At 50.5% G+C, this 21,770-nt stretch overlaps 1 protein-coding gene across 1 annotated transcript; it reads right to left on the reverse strand.

Annotated features, from left to right (window-relative positions):
• Positions 1 to 234: 234 nt before the first annotated feature.
• PPP1R27 (protein phosphatase 1 regulatory subunit 27) lies at positions 235 to 21,203 on the reverse strand. The gene is made up of 3 exons (XM_069655292.1): positions 20,366 to 21,203; positions 14,807 to 14,957; positions 235 to 2,411 (listed from the first exon to the last, which is right to left on the reverse strand). Exons 1-3 carry the CDS (start codon positions 20,553 to 20,555, stop codon positions 2,288 to 2,290), a joined length of 465 nt encoding a protein of 154 aa, XP_069511393.1. The 5' UTR covers positions 20,556 to 21,203; the 3' UTR covers positions 235 to 2,287.
• Between the last annotated feature and the right edge of the window lie 567 nt (positions 21,204 to 21,770).

The following is a 21,770-nucleotide window of genomic DNA, read 5'->3' on the forward strand; positions in this document are numbered from 1 at the left end:
GAACCCGAGAAACATTCAGGATGAGAGCCGGAAAAGAGCTTCACGTCTCTGGAAGGGGGTCCCATCGGTGTGGTGCATGAGGTGGCCAATCGGATGTCATGATCAGGCCAGCATTGAACCACTAAGGGCAATTGCAGGCCTTACAAGGGAGGGCCCACGACCAACACCCCATTCCTGCCGCCAGATCATAACCTGGCCCACGGACACCCCAGATAAACTCAAAATGCTCTAACATTTCTCATCAATCTCACATATTTTTATTACATCAAAATAATGTATTGTTTTTTTTTTTACAAAAATACATGCAGTTAAAAAAGCATTTCTAGGTTCCAGTTTGTTTCGTGGTAAGAGCAGGAGTGGCGCAACTTCTCGGGTTCTAGGGAAAGGACATCTGTGTGCCAGGGCAGGGTGGCACCTCACTGCTTGCGTGGGGACAGTGTGTCTGTACCACACATAGTATCTGGCCAAAAGGGAAACCTAGGCCATTCCTGATGGACCGGTGTCTCTAAAAGAAGGCAGGGGCAAAGCCTCTCTCATGTGACAAGGACACACAGAACGGCGTGGAGGAGGGCAATGACTAGGCACCGCAGCTTGAGGAATGGGGAATTAAGACAATGGGACATCAGGACTGGACTCGGGTAAGCGCTGGAGCGTGAGGACTGAATAGGGAGTTCTTAGAAGCACAGGGAGCTGAGGACTGGACACTGTGGTCTGGCCATGATATGTTCACCCACCCCAAGCAGGGGCTCACACTTAACAATCGGGCGTCAAGACGCCCCAACACAGGGCCTAGGCGCGTAGGCCAGATGCATTCTGCCTTCTGCTTTTAGCTTTTTGTATCCAATTCCTTTAGACCTGTAGATTTGAGCTACAGTAAATCACGTTTTGGTTTTCACAAGATTGTGTTTTGCTGAGGAGGTGTTGCACTGACACCAAGAGGAGGCTTGGCCATGGAATTCACACCACAATTACTGAAGAGTGTCCTTCTAGGCCGCAGGCGCTCTTGTGTTATTTCTGTGACACTGCCTATACTATGGCAAGGCCAACATGTGTACTCTAGATGGGACCAGCCCAGTGTTATGATGCGAGAGGCCATGTATTTTGTCTATATGGGACTGGCTTGCAGTCTATGTTAAGGATCCAGGTGCTAGTCTGTGCGCCATGGGAGACTGGTCCACAATGGCTCAAAATGTGAGGGCACAAAAGTAGTGTCTCTTTGTGTGTGTTTCTATAGGTGAGGTGTCACAACTGTCTGATTGGGCTTTTGGTGCGCTCTCTATAGGCCATAGGCCTGTGATTTCAGTCTTCAGGGACTGGTATGTTTGATATATGGAACAAGCCAGGAAAGCCAGGTGTAGTATGGCCCAGAGTGTCTACAAAGACTGAGTGTGTTCCATAGGGAACTGGTCTATTGTGTCATGCCATGCTCTAGCCAGCATTGTGTTGTTTAGGGGGATGGGCCATGGTGTCTGTTCAAGGCCCGGGCACTCTGTAAAGTTTGCAAGCACCGAAATGGTGTCCATATGTCTAACCTATTGAGGCTTGAGAGCCCTGTGTTTTACTATAGGGGCTAAGTCATGTTGATTTAATGGTGCAGGTATATGTTTTCTATAGTAGCAGACTGGCTACATTGTCTGTCCATTTTCCAGTTGTCTGCATGTTCACTCTATGAGGCTTTCAAGGGTTGACTTTAAAGGCGTCAGACATCTGTCTGATCTGTACATTAAGGGTGTGCAATGTCTTTAGTTCTCCAGGAGCCCAAGTGTACAGGTGGAGGACCCTGGTTCAGTCCCAACCCCTTGTGTGTTCTCTTTAGGGGGTGGCAGCAGTGTCTGTTCCTTGCATCTGCAGGGGAGAGGCCCAGTGTTGCTATCCACTCCACAGGAGGATTCCGAGATACCCGCAGCATTTGGTGTTGACCGGTTCCTGCTCCCTCGTAGTTGGGTTCAACTCCTTGTGCATATCTGCAGCTTATAGTGACTTGTGAGTCTGAACACATTTAACTTTCATCTCTAGGCACTCTGCCAGGGCTGCCAACCTATGCTGTCTCAAGTGCAGTGGGCAATGTAGCTTCCTCTTCAGAAATTCTCACCACATCTAACCTAAAATTCGACCCTTTGCGTCAGGCCAGCAGATGACTGAGGTCAAGAGGGCCCGGCGTCTCAACAGGCCAATCCGGGACCAGCATTTGATCCCTCAAACTCCACCACTGGAGGCAGCAGCCCCTGGCATAGTTGCAGGGAGTAGAGCACATCTGGCCCTGACCCTGGACATGGGCAGACCCTCTTCAGTCCGCCCCTTCCAGCTTGAAGAGTTCCCTCAGCTCTGTGCACTCAGGATCAATAAGGTCAGATGGCTTCTCGCCTTCGTTGTTTGTGGCATCCAGTTTGGCCCCAAGAGAAATCAGGTATCTAAACAGGGAGAAAGAAAGGAAAACAAATGGTATTTACAAGGGAAAGAGGGAGGCGCTCAGCTTTTGGTCTGGTTAGCGTATTATAGAGCGCTATTCACAGTCACTCATAGAGTCTTATGTAGAGTCACTCCTGATAGGTCACCACTAGAAGAATGTATATTAGTGGCGTATTCCTAGCAGCTCAACTCGAGCCTGGATCTGTCAATTTCAACTTTTTAACATTTGGCAAATCAAACCTCTTTCTTGTCTTGCTTCCAAAACAGTAGTCCTCACTTGAATTCTCATTCATCTGAATATTGCTGTTCCATTCCTCAAATTGGCCTTCACCTGTTTTTATAGCCCTTCCCTAGCTTCTTTTCAACTCTGCCATCCATGCAATCTCTTAAAAATCTACAAGTGGCCCACACCTAACCCGTGCTTATCCCCTTTTGCTGGCTGCCATATCTGCCTTAGCTTCAGTTTCAATTTCTCTGTCTTGTCTGCAATTGCCATAATGGCCTAGCCTCGCCGTTCCTCTCTTCTCTGGTTTCCCTCTGAATTCCTAATCACACACACGCTCTATGACTCAGCTCGCTCTTTCTATGCCCTCCCCATTTTGCTCCTTCATAGGTTTCTTTGTTTGAACTCAACACTCCCAGGTAGCGCAGGAACACTCGTTCTTTGGTCCTCACCCTCTTCAGCTGCTCTTCCCTCATTGCACACCTTCGTCATTTTGCCTTTCCTGATACTGTTTCCTTCTGTTTAACCAATGTGTGTTTCTACCTTTTATGATTCATTTGTGTTCAGCATTTTGGTAGACATGTTTTTTAAATGCATAATATCATGATAGCACTCACAAACCACTGATGGGGGCTAGCAGTGGGCCAAAAGAATGACCAAGGCGGGAAGAGGTTGGAGTCCAAGTTGGCCAATTATTTGCAGGTTCATTTCCACACCCACACGTGTGCCCACATGTGGGCATTGGGAACTCAGGACAGAGAACTGCTCGAAGTTGCTGACCTGCTAACTCTCACCACCCTTGCCTGATACAGGAACAGGGCCATGAAATGAAAGTGGCATCTGGATGCTGATGCCAGCAAGCAACAGCTAACAATCCATTAGGTGCCCAGTTAAAAACAGACCCCCTTATGTAATAGACGCTGTCCGGTGTGTAGAGGATTCTCCAACTGGATGTGCAACATTGGTGTGGTATGTGCATTGCATTCTACTAGTACGTGTGTGCTCTGCTGATGGGTAAATTGTAAAGTGACAACTATTTTAGAACTGCCAGAAACAGACAGGGGCATATATGACTGTATGAAAGAGGCACAGAGCACACACGTTGTTAGGCAAATCAAGGGGGGGCATGAGCAACACCTCGACACTTCCAGAGATGCCCTTGCACAGCTAACATTACTCCTCAAACCAAAGATCTGGTCGCCCGTCCTGCAGTCAGGAAGACTACAGTCCTATTTATTTACTGTCTGCATTTGTTAAGCGCTCTAAACCAGAAGGCATCAAGGCGCTGGTTACAGACATTAGTATCCATGTAAAGCATGTGGGTGGTTGGGCACATGTGAACAGTTCAGACAATTGGCACCTTGGGGGAGAAGAGTTAAGTCTTAAGATGTTTCCTGAAAGTCCAGAAAGATTGTCCAGATCTCAATGTCAGAGGTAATTCTTGGCGGCAATGACCGGGAAGCTGATCCTCTCCTGAATCTTGGGATGTTAAACCAAAGTGTAATAAAGCCATGGGCCTGGCTACAGTGAGAATTCATTCGAGCACGGCAGACAGTGGTGAATTACAGTGGGACGAATCAGGTATGGTCTAAGTCCCGTAGGCACATGCAAACCACACCTCAGACTCCTCCACCCATTCTTAAGTTTGATAGTGACCATGACCAGTTATAGGGTTTTAGGTGGTAGTCATACAAATATTCAGACAGTTTCTAGCCATTGGGAGCCATTTCTCTTTGGGTAGGATCATTCCTTCAGATGTGCTTGGGTTCAATAGGAGAGACCTAGTGAAAGGGCCAGTTGTTAAGAATCTGATAGTCTGATGTCTGCAGGGACTATTGTGATTACTAGAACTCAGAGAAGAGTTTAAATATTTGCTAGAAGCTGCTTCTGTGTTTTCAACTCCACAAACTAGTGTCGAACCTGGAAGCCGAAAGGAAGGTGATCTGCTATTGAGGGGTGCCGTCTGGAGCCAATAGAGCTGCCTTCTCTGGCAGAGATGCGGCCAGTGGTGCGGGGGATAATATAACATCTAACTTTGGGGTCCTGTTTTGAAGAACAGAAGTATCTTCCAGGGACGGCGTGATGTAATGCTCTACTGGGCCTGCAGGATTTGAGCCACGATCTGGAGTAGGGTATTTCTATACTCTATTTAAAGTATATTGGGAAGTTGGGCTTCTGTATTCATAAACCAGGCGCCCTGAACCTGGAGCCAACAGGGGTCTGGCTGTGCCCCAGTATTACAATTTCTTCCTGCTGTAGTTATCACATGATGTACCCCAGATGGGAGAGGCTGTCTCCTCAATGCTATAGACCTGATGCAGGCATATTTGTTGAGGAATTCTCATGGACTGCCTGATTTAATTATAATTATAACTGTTCGTTTACAACAATACCAGAGATTGGCTTCTAAGTGCGGGCTCGGGTTTCGAACCTGTGTTGCGCAGCATTGTATTACTTCCAAGACAAACGTGTTGCCCCTGAGCTATCCCCCTCACCATATGCCAGGTTTTTCAGAAATATGGTGGTCTGGAAAGGTCCACCGGGGCAATCCCAGTGGTGGGCCTGTTTTTTGAGAGGGTTGGATAGACCACCTTTTGGCCTCCCCACATTTTCACGAAACTAAGAAATCAACCTTTTGGCATCACGAACATTGATGACAATATTGTTAACACTCATTTACACTGAATCATTCCTAGCATGATTCTGGTATGCTTCTTCAACAATCACAAAATAAGCAAAGACTTGAATTGAGCAATGTACGTCTATGAGACAAATTCTACAAAATGCCCAAACATGGAGCTTCTGCGGGACCAGGCAATGAGCTGAAAACCCAGACGGATAGCGCGTCGCGATTGGATCTGGTCTCGGAAGGTGCAGACATAAAAAGCTGCAAATCAAATTTGTCAATAGAAGTTTCATCTGTGCACGCATTAGCACATTGGACACCGCACCGCACTGCAAAGTGGAGCCTAATTTCTCTGGGCAAATAACATACTCCAGATTCAAGCACTTGTGTATAGGCGCGTTATAAATATCATATCATATGACCATAATGGAGGATCTCTTCTCCACAGGGGCCATGTGCTCTTCCTTAAACTGTCTCACGAAGCACTTTCTTCGCCCTGAGACACCTCTTGGTGCTGCCAGTAAGGGGAGTGGCCACAACTCAGTTGAGGCAGGTAGAGAGAGGGTGATTGATACACAGCATTTAAAGCAAGGGGGCGCTACTATGCACTTCCCCATGGTGGCTTCACCCCATGACCCTCTGACAGGATGTCCTGTACTGCTCCCACGGAAGCCGGCTGGCACAGACAGCTGGATTTGCTTTGACAAAGTCCCCATGACTTTTCAGCTTGCTTGCTCGGGGGGCGGGGGGGGGGCTCTTTGCAGGTAATGCAGGTGAGGCAGTGCAGATGAAGAGCAGCATATGCACACTGCCCCATTAGGGTATCCACTTCTGTATATTCTTTGAGTACGACCTAGAAGGTGGATCTTCTAATGTTTTTTATGAATGGTCTAAAATCCCCCCAACCCATCTCCCTGCTCATCAAAATGCATGGGGAAAAGAAGACGCCGGTTCCAGTTTTAAAACTCTAATCAGAAGGGGGGTGTACTTAAAACAGCACCCAATTATGATGGGAAGCAAACACTTCTTGGAGATTGGGACAGTAGTGGGTGGGTGAGGCCAGCTGAACTCTGTCATTCTCGGTCATGCTGGGGCTAGGAGGAAAAGCCTTTAGGGACCCCGTATTTCTGGGGTGGAGGGCTGCCATTCCAGTGCCATGACCAGGCCTTGGGGAATCAAATCTAGATTGTACCCTTGCCACAGCTCCCCCAGTGTCCTCAACCATCCACATATTCACTGACATGGCAACATGCAACAGTCCTGGAGGAAAGCTGGGCTTCCCTACTTTGCAACATGCATTCTACTGGGGAACACCATCTGGTTGTTGGGGTACCCGTATTAGTAGAATGGCTACTGCATATCTACAGCCACCAAGGTTGCGCAACCAGCTCTGTAATAACCTGGGAATCACTGATGAGGCACTGGCCTGGCTGATCTCCTTCCTCTCGGACCGACCCCCCAGGTCCAACTTGGGTCCTTCCTCTCCTCAATCTCACTCTCTTCCTGTGGTGTTCCCAGGGGTCTAACATTTCTCCTTGGCTGTTCAACCAATACCTGGCACCTCTCGCCCACTGCATTGCTGCTCTCTGCTCCAATTTTCAGTGCTACGCCGACGACACTCAACTCGCTTTCAGGCTGCCCCCTACCGGCTCTTCTCCCTCTCTCATCCCGGATTGTCTTTCCACAATCCATGAGTGGTGTGCCACCAATGATCTCTGCCTTAAAGCTAGTAAGACGGAGATCCTCCTCATCTGCACACCTGCACCTTCCTTTCCTGTCACTCTCTGGCTAGCCACTCTTGGCCAACCACTATTCGCCCTCTTCCTGCATCCACCTGAGAGACTATGAACCTCAGGGTCATCTTCGACCTAACACTCTCATTCTTTCCTCACATCTCTGATGTCTCTAAGAAGTCAAACTACCAGCTGCACCTCCTCAGAGGTGTTCTTCCTTTTCTCACTTTCCCCCAGAAGCTCACTGTCTCCAGACCTCTGGTTCTCTCTAGGCTGGAATACTGAAACAGCCTCTTTTTAAATCTACCTGCCTCTACTCTCCATCCTTTACAACTCATCCAGAACAGGACTGTGACACTTGTCCTTGGCCTCCAGCCCAGGGATCGTATCTCTCCAGCACTGAAGTCGCTCCATTGGCTCCAAGTGGCTGAAAGGATCAAGTTCAAGACCCCCTGCATTGTCCACAAGGCCTTCAGGGGCCTTGGACCGAAATATCTCCAACTCTCTCTTTGGCAATATCTATCTACTAGAGCTTGTCGCCCCTCCACTTCCAACTCCTTGAGGGTCAGTCGCTTTTCCAAGCAACGAGTTGGGGGCAGATCTTTCTTTGGCTGGTGCCTCTCTGAAACTTGTGCAGAACCATCTCCAGTTCCCTCAAGACTTTCCTCTTTGCTTCTACCATCTCTCTTCCTCTCCCCTGCTGATCTCCGGTCTGATACTGCACTGGTCAACTAGTTACCCCCTGAACTCGGGCCCAGGTCCCGCCCGCCGAGTTGCACTCCTGCTCTGCCTCCTGGCAACACCTGCACTTGTGGTCCGTATCTGCAACCCTACAGTCCCCTTACCTGCACTTATTAGACACCACTTGTCTGCACTTTAACACTTGCACTTGCAACCTGTTGGCCGCACTACTCTTGGTTTTGATCCCATGTCTGGCACTTGCCCATCCTCCCCTCCCTTTGGCACTTTTCACCCCTCCCCCCTGCACTTGCGCAATCTCAATGTCACTGGGCCTAGTAAGATCGTTGTCTTTGTCCTCCCTCGGTTTCCCCTCGCTTGCCTTGTCGCGCATAACACTTGTGAATAGGCACGTTATAAATGCCATATCATATCAAGGTTGAAATCCACCCTGGAAATATAAGTTGCCACACATCCAGTCTAGCAAGGGGGCTGGCCTACGATTAGGGGGTACTTTTGGGAACCTCGTCCCAGAGAAGCAAAAAACCAGGTTACCGAGTAGCAAAAAATCAAACGTATTGAAGATAAACTGAGAGCTGTTGACAGTATGGGGCATTCAGACTTGAGCTGATGAGATATTACAACACCGGTGGGGTATTGCTGGAGGGGCGCTCACACTGCTGGGGCCTTACAGAACTGGTGGCTAACCTTTTGAAGGCAGCCCACACTTCCACTGTGCTGGCATGCTGGCAGAGCAGGTTGAAACACACTTCCGCTGTCCTAGCATGCTGGCAGAGCAAGTTGAAGCACACTTTTGCTGTCCTAGCATGCTGGCAGAGCGGGCTGAAGCACACTTCTGCCACCCTAGCATGCTGGCAGAGCAGGTTGAAGCACACTTCTGCTGTCCAAGCGTGCTGGCAGAGCAGAGCAGGTTGAAGCACACTTCTGCTGTCCTAGCATGCTGGCAGAGCAGCCAGAAGCACACTTCTGCTGTCCTAGCATGCTCGCAGAGCAGGTTGAAGCACACTTCTGCTGTCCTAGCATGATAGACAGCAGGTGCTGGCAGACACTTCTGTCCTAGCATGCTGGCACAGCAGAGCAGGCTGAAGAACTCTTCTGCTGTCCTAGCATGTTGGCAGAGCAGAGCAGGCTGAATCACGCTTCTGCTGTCCTGGCTAAAGCACGCTTCTGCTGTCCTAGCATGCTGGCAGGACAGAGCAGGCTGAAGCACGCTTCTGCTGTCCTAGCATGCTGGCAGGGAAGAGCATGTTGAAGCACGCTTCTGCTGTCCTTGCATGCTGCCAGGGCAGAGCAGGCTGAAGCACCCTTCTGCTGTCCTAGCATGCTGACAGGGCAGAGCAGGATGAAGCACACTTCTGCTGTCCTAGCATGCTCGCAGAGCAGGTTGAAGCACACTTCTGTCCTAGCATGCTGGCAGGGCAGAGCAGGCTGAAGCACGCTTCTGCTGTCTTAGCATGCTGGCAGGGGCATGCTGGCAGAGCAGAGCTGGCTGAAGCACACTTATACCGTCCTAGCATGCTGGCAGGGCAGAGCAAGTTGAAGCACACTTCTGCTGTCCTAGCATGCTGGCAGAGCAGGCAAAAGCACACTTCTGCTGTCCTAGCATGCTGGCAGAGCAGAGCAGGTTGAAGCACACTTCTGCTGTCCTAGCATGATAGACAGCAGGTGCTGGCAGACACTTCTGCTGTCCTAGCATGCTGGCAGAGCAGAGCAGGCTGAAGCACGCTTCTGCTGTCCTGGCTGAAGCACGCTTCTGCTGTCCTAGCATGCTGGCAGGGCAGAGCAGGCTGAAGCACGCTTCTCCTGTCCTAGCATGCTGGCAGGCAAGAGCAGGTTGAAGCACACCTGCTCTCCTAGCATTCTGGCAGGGGAGAGCAGGCTGAAGCACGCTTCTTCTGTCCTAGCATGCTGGCAGGGCAGAGCAGGCTGAAGCACACTTCTGCTGTCCTAGCATGCTGGCAGGGCACAGCAGGTTGAAGCACACTTCTGCTTTCCTAGCATGCTAGGACAGCAGGTGCTGGCAGACACTTCTGCTGTCCTAGCATGATGGCAGGGGCATGCTGGCAGAGCAGAGCTGGCTGAAGCACACTTCTACCGTCCTAGCATGCTGGCAGAGCAGAGCAGGTTGAAGCACACTTCTGCTGTCCTAGCATGCTGGCAGAGCAGGCAGAAACACACTTCTGCTGTCCTAGCATGCTGGCAGAGCAGGTTGAAGCACGCTTCTGCTGTCCTGGCTGAAGCATGCTTCTGATGTACTAGCATGCTGGCAGAGCACAACAGGCTGAAGCACGCTTCTGCTGTCCTAGCATGCTGGCAGGGAAGAACAGGTTGAAGCACGCTTCTGCTGTCCTAGCATGCTGGCAGGGCAGAGCAGGCTGAAGCACACTTCTGCTGTCCTAGCATGCTGGCAGGGCAGAGCAGGTTGAATCACACTTCTGCTGTCCTAGCATGCTGGCAGAGCAGGCAGAAGCACACTTCTGCTGTCCTAGCATGCTGGCAGAGCAGGTTGAAGCACACTTCTGCTTTCCTAGCATGCTAGGACGGCAGGTGCTGCCAGACACCTATGCTGTCCTAGCATGCTGGCACAGCAGAGCAGGCTGAAGCACGCTTCTGCTGTCCTGGCTGAAGCATGCTTCTGATGTCCTAGCATGCTGGCAGAGCACAACAGGCTGAAGCACGCTTCTGCTGTCCTAGCATGCTGGCAGGGAAGAACAGGTTGAAGCACGCTTCTGCTGTCCTAGCATGCTGGCAGGGCAGAGCAGGCTGAAGCACACTTCTGCTGTCCTAGCATGCTGGCAGGGCAGAGCAGGTTGAAGCACACTTCTGCTGTCCTAGCATGCTGGCAGAGCAGGCAGAAGCACACTTCTGCTGTCCTAGCATGCTGGCAGAGCAGGTTGAAGCACGCTTCTGCTGTCCTGGCTGAAGCATGCTTCTGATGTCCTAGCATGCTGGCAGAGCAGAGCAGGCTGAAGCACGCTTCTGCTGTCCTAGCATGCTGGCAGGGCAGAGCAGGCTGAAGCACACTTCTGCTGTCCTAGCATGCTGGCAGGGCAGAGCAGGTTGAAGCACACTTCTGCTTTCCTAGCATGCTAGGACAGCAGATGCTGCCAGACACCTATGCTGTCCTAGCATGCTGGCACAGCAGAGCAGATTGAAGCACGCTTCTGTCCTAGCATGCTGGTAGGGCAGAGCAGGCTGAAGCACTCTTCTGTTGTCCTAGCATTCTGGCAGGGGCATGCTGGCGGAGCAGAGCTGGCTGAAGCACACTTCTACTGTCCTAGCATGCTGGCAGGGCAGAGCAGGTTGAAGCACACTTCTGCTGTCCTAGCATGCTGGCAGGGGCATGCTGGCAGAGCAGAGCTGGCTGAAGCACACTTCTACCATCCTAGCATGCTGGCAGAGCAGGTTGAAGCACACTTTTGCTGTCCTAGCATGATAGACAGCAGGTGCTGGCAGACACGTCTACTGTCCTAGCATGCTGACACAGCAGAGCATGTTGAAGCATGCTTCTGCTGTCCCAGCATGCTGGCAGAGCAGAGCACGCTGAAGCACGCTTCTGCTGTCCTGGCTGAATCACGCTTCTGCTGCCTTGCATGCGGGCAGGGCAGAGCAGGCTGAAGCACGCTTCTGATGTCCTAGCATGCTGGCAGAGCAGAGCAGGCTGAAGCACGCTTCTGCTGTCCTAGCATGCTGGCAGGGAAGAGCAGGTGGAAGCACGCTTCTGCTGTCCTAGCATGCTGGCAGGGCAGAGCACGCTGAAGCACGCTTCTGCTGTCCTAGCATGCTGGCAGGGCAGCGCAGGCTGAAGCACACTTCTGCTGTCCTAGCATGCTGGCAGGGCAGAGCAGGTTGAATCACGCTTCTGTCCTACCATGCTGGCAGGGCAGAGCAGGCTGAAGCACGCTTCTGCTGTTGTAGCATGCTGGCAGGGGCATGCAGGCAGAACAGAGCTGGCTGAAGCACACTTCTGCCGTCCTAGCATGCTGGCAGGGCAGAGCAGGTGGCTGAAGCACACTTCTGCCATTCTAGCATGCTGGCAGGGCAGAGCAGGTTGAAGCACACCGTCCTAGCATGCTGGCAGAGCAGAGCAGAGCAAGCTGAAGCACACTTCTGCCGTCCTAGCATGCTGGCAGGGCAGAGCAGGTGGCTGAAGCACACTTCTGCCGTCCTAGCATGCTGGCAGGGCAGAACAGGTGGCTGAAGCACACTTCTGCCGTCCTAGCATGCTTGCAGAGCAGAGCAGGTTGAAGCTTGCAATGCTGGGCTTCCATCACGCGTCCAGTGAATGGCTGGAGTAAGCTTGCACTGCTCGCCTTACATTACACTGAGTGACACTGCAGAGCGATATCTCCCACTGCTGGCTGTTTCTGAAATCAGGATTCGCAGCTTTGCAAGCAAGCTCAGCCTTTCATCCTTCCGAAATTGCTAAATTGAGTATTTTTAAACTGGGAACTTCTAACACATGTTGTTCACAGCACTAAAAAATGCCGAAACCATGGTGAGAACTGTGTTCTATAACAAAATAAGTATCCTCAAATCACAAGAAACGGACTCCTTGGAGTAAACTCGCCTTCGTGATATTTTAACAGTCACAGGACATTGTTGGGTGATACAAAGCACACCAGAGTCACCTCGCACTGAAAGAGTTCTGTGGGGGAAACTACCCCCTGCTCAGCAGCTGTGGTGGTCCTGCATGCTTTAAGGTTACTCAAGGTGCACCCCTGTGGTCACACAGGATTGGTGGCGTGAACACAGGAGGCCACTTCCTCAGGCTGGCAGACATCCTGGTGTTAAACTCTGGTAGGGGCAGACGCAGGGATTTAAGTGGTTTGTGTCTTCCCGGGTCTCAAGCCAGAAAAAAGTTAGAATGTGCCCTCTGTTTTGGGCCATTGCCAGGTTCCGTCTTTCAGCTAAAATCGCCAGAGGAATGTCCGCTTTCACTTCTCTGCATGTCCCTTGTCTTGTCTGTCTGCTGGTGTTCCCCGGCTGCTTACGGGCACCCTAGCCTGCAGCAGAGGGCTCATAAAGGGCCCCCTAAGGGGGGAAAGTAAAACAGGGCCCTTCCGCCTACTAACGCTCAACTGAAAGCCGTCTTCATTGGAATTCTTTTTATAGAATCCTGTCCAGTTCTACATTCATGTTGGCTATTAAGATGGGACTTGTTTTAGAAATAATGGGTTAAAGTCGTTTCTGTCCCCCACAGCAGCTCTTGGTTTGCTTGGGGGATATGTCTGATGTCTGTGATGTCTGTCACGCTCTTATCTATGGGGAAGGGATTTTTCTTCTGGGGGGAAGAGTTTTCCAATTGCTGCATCACATGGCGTTATCAGGCACTCATTGGTTTTCATTTCTGGGTCGGCTGTGAGGCAAGAAGACTGTGGTTGGTGCAGAGTGTGAGGAAACCACTCTGATGCCGAAATTTACTTTGATGTTCTTGGAACGCTCAGTCAAAAATGTCCAGCAGGCCTTCGTTCTTGGAGGATCTTGGTACCTGTAGTTCTGTTTTTCCGCTGTTCATTTCCTTGAAGTGGGTTCATCACGTTTGTGGTGTCACTTATTCGTTTGGGTGGCACTGTGGTCGTCATGAATAGGCGCAGAGGAACCATGCAGAGCAGGGCAACTCCTTTGGTACCATAGGTGTCCTGGCCAGGTGGTGGCAGTGGTTTCAGGGCCCGAAGAGGCAGAAACGGGTTGGTATCCGGGTAAAGCCGTGGCATGATGGCCGTCCAGTGACTATGATGGCAATGCTTCAGGTCACCTCACTGATGCAACAGTTCTCGCTCTGCTTACCGGGAGAGGGGGGAGAGGTCATGTGAGGAGGTCCACGCAGCTTTCAGGTGTAGTTTGGTTATTTACCCACTGTAGTATCCTAGCATCATATATGCTATGTTGTGTTGTGTGATTATGTGATTGAGTAGTGGAGCTCGGAATGTTGGTGCGAGGCCTGGAATGGGGCGAGTGTGAGGATTCCAGGAAGGACGGTTGGGGACTTGGAGCTGGGCAGGGAACCAGGGAAGAAGCTACTGATGGTCTCTCTCTCCTATACTCTGAGCTGAACCTGTAACTAAGACAATAAAGCGTGTTTCCTTTCATAAAAAAAAAAAAAAAAAAAAAAAAAAAAAAGTGATCTTTGTGTTGTGAGTGGCTATCCTTTATTTTTTCTTTTCTTCAAAGGAGGGGGATGTGTAGTATCCTAGCATCATATATGCTATGTTGTTTTGTGTGATTATGTGATTGAGTAGTGGAGCTCGGAATGTTGGTGCGAGGCCTGGAATGGGGCGAGTGTGAGGATTCCAGGAAGGACGGTTGGGGACTGGCAGGGAGAGAGCCAAGGGAAGCAGAAGCACATCACCTCATCTCCTATCTTACTTTCCCACTGTAACCTGTAACATTAAAGAAGACTTACCTTTTCTACAATACTGGCTCTGGTGTGGTTCCTGAGTATTCCTGCCTATGTTATACCACACCCAAGATACATCACCCACCCAATGATTGCCCGTGGCCATGCATGTTTCTATGGCCATTCCCACCCAATACCTGCCCCTCCCTGCCCAAAACACATCCTCCTGCGTTCTCTTATAGCTCGCTCTATGAAGAAGTAGCCCTTTATTGCTAAGCACACTACTGAGAATTCATAGTTTAATTGCAGCTCTATATGGCTACTGGTGTGATACAAAAACGCCTTTACCAAGTGTGCCTTCAGCCAGTTGATTTATTTTTCTTCCATGCACTGACTTCCTGTTAGAAACAAGCAAGCACAAAGCAAACAGTTTTGGCTTAAGGTATTAGGCATTCACCAGGTACTGCCATCATAGCCCAGATAATAACTTATGTTTCCTGCTGCTGCGATCTTATTGCCAGGTGGTACATTATATTAGTGTCTGGCAAATGCATATTCCATACTCACAAAAAAGCCTAGACTGTTGGGTTTGCCAATGCTAGTTTATATTTGCCAGAGAAGTGGCCCATTAAAGAACAGGCCTTTCCAAAGGTCATACATGCACTTGAGTCACGCACAGGACATGGGGTGGGAGGGGATTCAGACCCAACAATGGGTTGCCAATGGCGACGTGGCGTCACAAACATACGCACAAATAGTGCAACGTCTCTGCTCACCTTGCAATGTCAACGTGGCCATCGCCGCAGGCCACATGTAGGGCGGTGCCACCAATCTCATCTCGCTGATGAATGTCGGCGCCATATTTCACCAGAAGTTTCACACAGTCCAAATTCCCGGCAAGCACTGCTTCGTGCAAGGCGGCCATACCTAGGGACAACAGCGCACAATGAATTCCTGTACAACGGTTCTCATCAATGACACCATGATAGTCAATGTAAATGCCTAGATGAGAGAGAGCCTGTCCCCTTTCTTCGCTCGCTCTCTTCATAGAGTGTTCTGTCGCTTCCCAGCTAAGCTTGCACTTTAGAAAACCTATACATACATACACCCTCTTCCTCATCCTCGCCCTATCCCCCTATCTTGTCTTTCCCCTTCTCCTGTCTCCCCCCCCCCCCAGTCTTTCCTTTCCCCCCTCTCTCCTCCATGACTTTGTCTCTGCTCCCCCCACTGCCCTTCCCATCATTCTTGGCTGCTGACCAGTTCCCATGGCAGGCTAATATTTTGGTGCCCAATTCGGAAAGTGATCTCAGCGCAATTCCATGCGTGGAGGGGTTGCGGCGAAGTAGCTATCAGACGAAAATAGGACTAACGGGTCGGTATGGTGTACTTTTAGCTCCTGCAAAACCACGTCAAAATGACTCCACGTCAACTCCTATGCAGACTGTACAAAAATGTCTAGTGTCCCCGACAAAACACCCAAAGAAAACCCATACCCAACAGAGACTGTGGCAACACAAACCTAGAGGAATTGGGTTATAAAATGGAAGCTTGTCTTCCGAGCAAACAAAAAGGATCCACGGACTGCAACCCCACAATAAAAGAACAAAGGGACTAAGATCATTGTGTAGAAAGAAAAAAGGGACGGCAGCCCACTGTAAACAAACAAGATACCGCAGAAGTCAAGGGAGTGGGGGGCGGGTGCAGACCCAAGGAGGGAAGGTCAGATTGTGTGAAACTCACAGGAATAGAACAGTGGGAGGTAAAGATCCACCAACAAACTACTCAAGACTGGATCGCCATTTCCTCCCTAACCTGCATCTCCCGGAATGGGGCCTAGTACATCCTCTCTACACACATCCTTCCAAGCGCCCCCTTACTATTGTGTCCTCCCAATTGCACCCATATTATTGTACCGCTTCTTTAACCCCTTGTTGTGCAATGCTCTGTTGTGTCACAGCTAGGGTTACACTATAACAAAATCAGCACTTATAAGACCAGCCACACAACAAAACGAGCAGAGTATTGAGATCTTTGTGAACCAAAAAGCATCCACAGCGTTCCCTCCTAACCTCACCATGAACAAGGCCAGTCTGGCAATGAGCCCAGTAGAGAGTCTAAAGGCCACCAGGAAGAAGAAAGCACACCCACCAAACCCAAAGTGATCTGACAGTTAAACAAATTTAAAAAAGCGTGCAAGCCCTTCTAGCGGGAAGGAACATGGTTCAAATAACCTGTACTATGGAGTGTATCCTACTCACTGAGGGTCTACAAAAGCTCACCCGCCACAAAGAACTAGGGATTTAAAGGTCAGTGAAGAAAAGAACTCCAGAGAAAAGCACAAACCAAGATCGTCCCAAGTCTAAACAAGACCATCCCCAATACAGAGCTTGAAAACCCTCATGGAACCCAACCCAAGTCTAAACAAGACCAGCCCAGAACGAAATAAGTAACGAGCTTGGAAGCACTCATGGAAACCAAGGTCATCCCAAGCCTAAACAAGACCAGCCCAGAACGAAATAAGTAACGAGCTTGGAAGCCCTCATGGAACCCAACCCGAGTCTAAACAAGACCAGCCCAGAACGAAATAAGTAACGAGCCTGGAAGCCCTCATGGAACCCAACCCAAGTCTAAACAAAACCCGCCCAGAACAAAATAAGTAACAAGCTTGGAAGCCCTCATGGAACCCAACCCAAGTCTAAACAATACCAGCCCAGGACGAAATAAGTAAAGGGCTTGGAAACCCTCATGGAACCCAATGTCTTCCCGAGTCTAAACAAGACCAGCCAAGAACGAAATAAGTAACAAGCTTGGGAGCCCTCATGGAAACCAAGGTCGTCCCAAGTCTAAACAAGAGCAGCCAGCTTGGAAGCCCTCATGGAACCCAAGAACATCCCAAGCCTAAACAAGACCAGCCCAGAACAAAATAAGTAAAGAGCTTGGAAGCCCTCATGGAACCCAACCCGAGTCTAAACAAGACCAGCCCAGAACAAAATAAGTAACGAGTTTGGAAGCCCTCATGGATCCCAACCTAAGTCTAAACAAGACCCGCCCAGAACAAAATAAGTAAAGAGCTTGGAAGCCCTCGTGGAACCCAAGAACACCCCAAATCTAGACAAGACCCGCCCAGAACAAAATAAGTAAAGAGCTTGGAAGCCCACATGGAACCCAACACAGGAAAAATAAGACCAGCCCAGAACGAAATAAGTAAAGCGCTTGGAAGCCCTCATGGAAATAATGCTCTCAAAATGCCGTTTCAAACTTAGGCTAAAGAAGAGTAGTGCGGCACCCCCAGTCCTGGAATCTCGGCAGCTCCCATGACACTCCTGCTGAAGGAAGGAAGGCCTGGGCACGGCTCTGTGGCCTAATTCACTCCACACTGGAATACATGTATCATGCCAGGGCAACTATCCCAGAATGCAGCAGCAAAGAAAGCATTGTGCACATCGGCCCCCCAAACTCTGCCTGCCACTGACAACCTACAAACTACAAAGCTTCAACCCCCTTACCAGCCTGTACTGAGCACACAACACTTCCCGTCCAGCAGATCTACTCAGAAAAGCCACACAGAACCTGTCTCAACCTACCAACAGGAAAAGTTCACCCAAAAAACTCCTTGCACAGAGGACATAAGTCGTCTGTAAAAACACCTTCTGAAAAGCGCCTCTTACAGTAGCACCTTTCAAAAAGTCGGTAAGATAGCTCAGCGGGTTGAACGCTCGCTGCTACCATCTATGTATAATCTGCTGGTCGCATGTTCGAATCCCGGCAAGGCCAACTCAACCTTTCCTCCTTCCGGGGTCGATAAGTGAGTACCAACTTCGGTTGGGATGACAAATGTATGTAAACATGTTATATGTACAGCGCTTAGGCGTAAGCGCTATATAAAAATTATAATTAAAGGAAAGTACTAAAATATATTGGTAAATAGTGGTAGGAAACAAGGGAAGGCAGGAAGGGGTTGCAGGGTGCAACCTCACACCCTGCAAAGTACAAAGCGGAACAAACGACTACCATAATAAAACATCAGAAGTTGTTATTGCGAAAGATGTAACCTACGGACATGATGTATCGCCTCTATCGATCTGACACACCTCCCGAGATGCGTGGGAACAGGGCCAGGCCTAGGCAAGCAGAATGCCCGCACAAGAAACTGAGATAGTTGGTCTCCTGTAGATGGACTGCAACTTTCTGCAAGCAAACTGGGCAGAAAGAGGGGAAGGCCAGGCCGAGGAGGAAGAGCCATGCTTGAGGGGAAGAGAAGGTGGGGAGTTCCACCAACAGCAGCAGCGGGGAGGGAGAGATGCGGAGGAGGAAAGAGAAGACGGAAACAAGGGTTATAGAGAACACAGGAGGAAGGGGGGAGAAACTCCAGATGGGACAGCGTTGCCCTGCGCTTGTCGGGCATGCTACATTATCACGGTTTAAACCTACCACAAATACCTGCAAACGCTGGTGACCTGTGTATACTGATATTAAACAAGTTGTGGCATAGGTTTCAAATTAGCCTCCTTCATGGGGATTTGCAAGGAAGAACCTTATACAATGTGGCAAGTTACCAGGCCAATAAAAATGAATGGCCAGTCAGAATTACTTTGGAAAAGTAGGAACTCTTTACTTACACACTACAACATATATACATTCAACAGAAGTATTCCAGATAGAAAATTGAAGTTTGTAACCCTGTTTTATGAAGCATTCAAAGCCCAATCCGGCTCTGCAGTAAAGGGAGGCCACCATGATCGCGAGGGAGCTTTGGGTCAATGGGGTCACACGTTGCTATGGTGAAGGGACTTTCCTTCGTAGACAGTATCCCTTGGAGCTACCAGGCCCTCGCTGGTAATGACTGGATCTGCTGTGAGGCAAGACTATCGTGGTTACTGGCAAGTGTGAGGAAACCACTGTGATGCCGAAACTTACTTTGGTGATGTTGTTGCATGTAATGGGCGAGTAGGTAGCCAGGTCTGCCAAACTCGTCAGTGTGGGCTTTAGTGTAGTTGCTGCTGGCAGGGTCGTCCGCTGGGCTCTCTGCCTTGAGCGTTTGGCTTCACCGGGCTGGTCGGGGGATGGTGCAATTGGGCATTGCGGTTTCTCTTTCCATGCTCTGGTGAAAGTACTGGATGGAGGACGCTAGCATTTAGTGCGGAGCTCTGTTTGGGAAGTGGTCCCGTCGGCATGAGCAGGCATGTGGATTAGGCATGTGACGCCAAACGGAGAAAAACAACTCCTTACATGGTCCTGGTGGACTTGCAGGAAGTAAGGCTTAGGGAAGCTCTGCTCCACAGAAGCCTATGGCTTATGGGTTGCACTTTAAAATGGCCGCCCTGTTTAGTCTCTAGGAATGAGGAGCGGTCTAAGTATTGAACCTGGAGGATCAGGAAGGAACAACTGAGATAAATGACACAAACTATGCAAGCAGCTAAGGATGTTCGGTCTCACAGGCATATCCAGGGACGGGTGCATATTTGGATTTTTACTGGGTTAGTGCAGAATCTGCGCTGTTCCCAGATGATTACAGATGTGGTAAAGCGTCGTTCTGTGTTGGTGCAGCTTCTATCGAGTGGGACTCTTGTAACTGGGAACCTTCAATGTGTTCCAGAGCACTCACATTCCACCGTCTGGTTACAAGGACAGAAAAGGAAAGCTCTTACATTTCACACCTATGTGGGTGGTCTGGTCGCGTTCCCTGGGCCTCTGTCACTTCTTACTTTGGGTAAGAGGCCGGTTTATGCACGCCAAATTACCCAGCACTAAGTCTTGCATGGAGGGGTGACAATGGCAACATGATACACTGGGTGCTTGGCAGATGCCTCCATGCCACACTAATGCAACACTGGCTATTGTTATTGACAAACTACCCCCTATCCAATTAGTGACACATTTGTGCATGGCCATTTGCACCAACGCTTACTTGCGTACAAATATTCAGGTGTATCCCGTTGTCCTCTCGCCTATTGAGTCCCCACTCCCCCTCTGCACCCAGCTATTGGACCATTGCTGCACCCCTTTCAGTCTCTACCTAGGCCATATCTGGGGAGCTGTTCACCTCTTTCACCCAGACTGCCTCACACCATCCAAAGATGGCAGCAATCGGAACTTTCAACACTTTTTGCCTAGCCTTGTGTAGTCAGCTGCTGGTCAACTACCATATGCTGATGTCCTCTGGCCCCCAAGTCCTTGTGTGTGGCGGCCCTGTTGTTGTCCAGCTGGCCGCCCCTTCCCAATGCCAATCAGGGAGGAGGGGGGGTGGGCATCTACGCCATGTAATCCCCATACTCTGTACAGTAGCTCTTCGGTTTCCTTCCTGCCCACCAAATAGCTCCCACTCCAGCACTTACCTGACAGGTAAATGGTGTCCAGCGTCACCTTGCGTGCCCGGATGAACCTGCCCACCTGCTCCAGGTCCCCCTGCCGGATATGGTCCTGAAACACAATGTCATTGGGGAAGCGCACAGTGCGCGCAGGCTTGATGCTCGCCGAGTACCTGTGCCGGGGCCGGGTAGATGGGGATGGACAATAAAACTTCATCCTGGCAGGCCGAGAGTGCTGGGGGCTGGACAAGGCGGCCAGGGACCCTGCGCACACAAGGAATAGGCTTTGCCCACAGAGTCCCCTAATGCTTGGGCCTTCAGCTCCAGAGTATCGTGTTCGACTCCAGCGATCTAGCTGGGCAGATTGGTTAGCCCAGTGATGGTCACCTGGTCTTACAGGTAAGACGGTCCACCACACAGGCTGAACTTGGGCCTTGATCTTAGCTTCCAATGGCAGAGCTATTCACGGTTTACCTCAAAGCGGTTGGGATTGCCCTTGTAGGCTTCTATGCAGCAGACGTGTTTGACATTTGTCGTCCAATGTGCTCTCAAGTTGTTTCTTCCAATGGTTTTCAGGGAATAACCATCTGGTCTCCAATGGCGCAGTTGTTTCCTTCGACCTTGTATTGAATGTTTGACTACTAATGGCCGCCTGCTCAGGGGTTGCCAAGCAGTGATGTCTAGGATTCGGCCTGGGGTCTCCTAAAGTGCTGACAGGACGAACTCGTGGCCTCCAGTGGCCGAGCTGCTTCCCAGTTGTCTCCTAGGGATGATCTTTGGTGATTACGCCCTACTCTCCAACCCCTTCCAGTAGATGGGGCCTTGACTGACCCCCGCGATACCTGCAGGCCCTCCAGACTGCAGTAGCCACCCCCCTTTATACATTCTGGCGCAGCTATTTCTGGGGAACACCTCATTCTGCTGGTAACCGAGACGCCCCCAGCAGCACCAGCTGACGGGTCGGCTTACTGAGTGAAGGCCCAGCTGCCTTCCGCTCGGCTCACGCGCTGCACGCCCCAGCGCCAGGCCCATGCTGGCAAGCCGGCCAGAGGTTGCCAGGGGCCGGCCGTTCTCAGCGCTGTAAATACGCGTCGCCACTCCTCCCCAACCCCCCGCTCCATCTACACAGTTCTCTTTTCAGTCCCCATGATATCACGTACTGTCTGTTGGCTGTACACGCGTCTGTGCTACAGCTCATCAGCCACCACCCTGAGGTATGGCCCTTCTCGGTGGGCCAGGGCGAGTACACAGCACGGTCAGCTGTGTGGCATGACGTGACAGACATGTACTGACCCTCAGACCGGCCGGGGGTAACGGGTAGACCCCTAGCCTTCCCACCGAGGGACCTAAGACTCGGACCAGAGCCAGGGTTGCCAGAAAAGGAAACCCATCCACAGCCCACTTGGAGTTCGGAACTATCCCAAAAGTAGCC

This window comes from Ambystoma mexicanum, chromosome 3q (genome assembly GCF_040938575.1).
Source record: "Ambystoma mexicanum isolate Mex_15411 chromosome 3q, UKY_AmexF1_1, whole genome shotgun sequence".
Lineage (NCBI taxonomy): Eukaryota > Metazoa > Chordata > Amphibia > Caudata > Ambystomatidae > Ambystoma > Ambystoma mexicanum.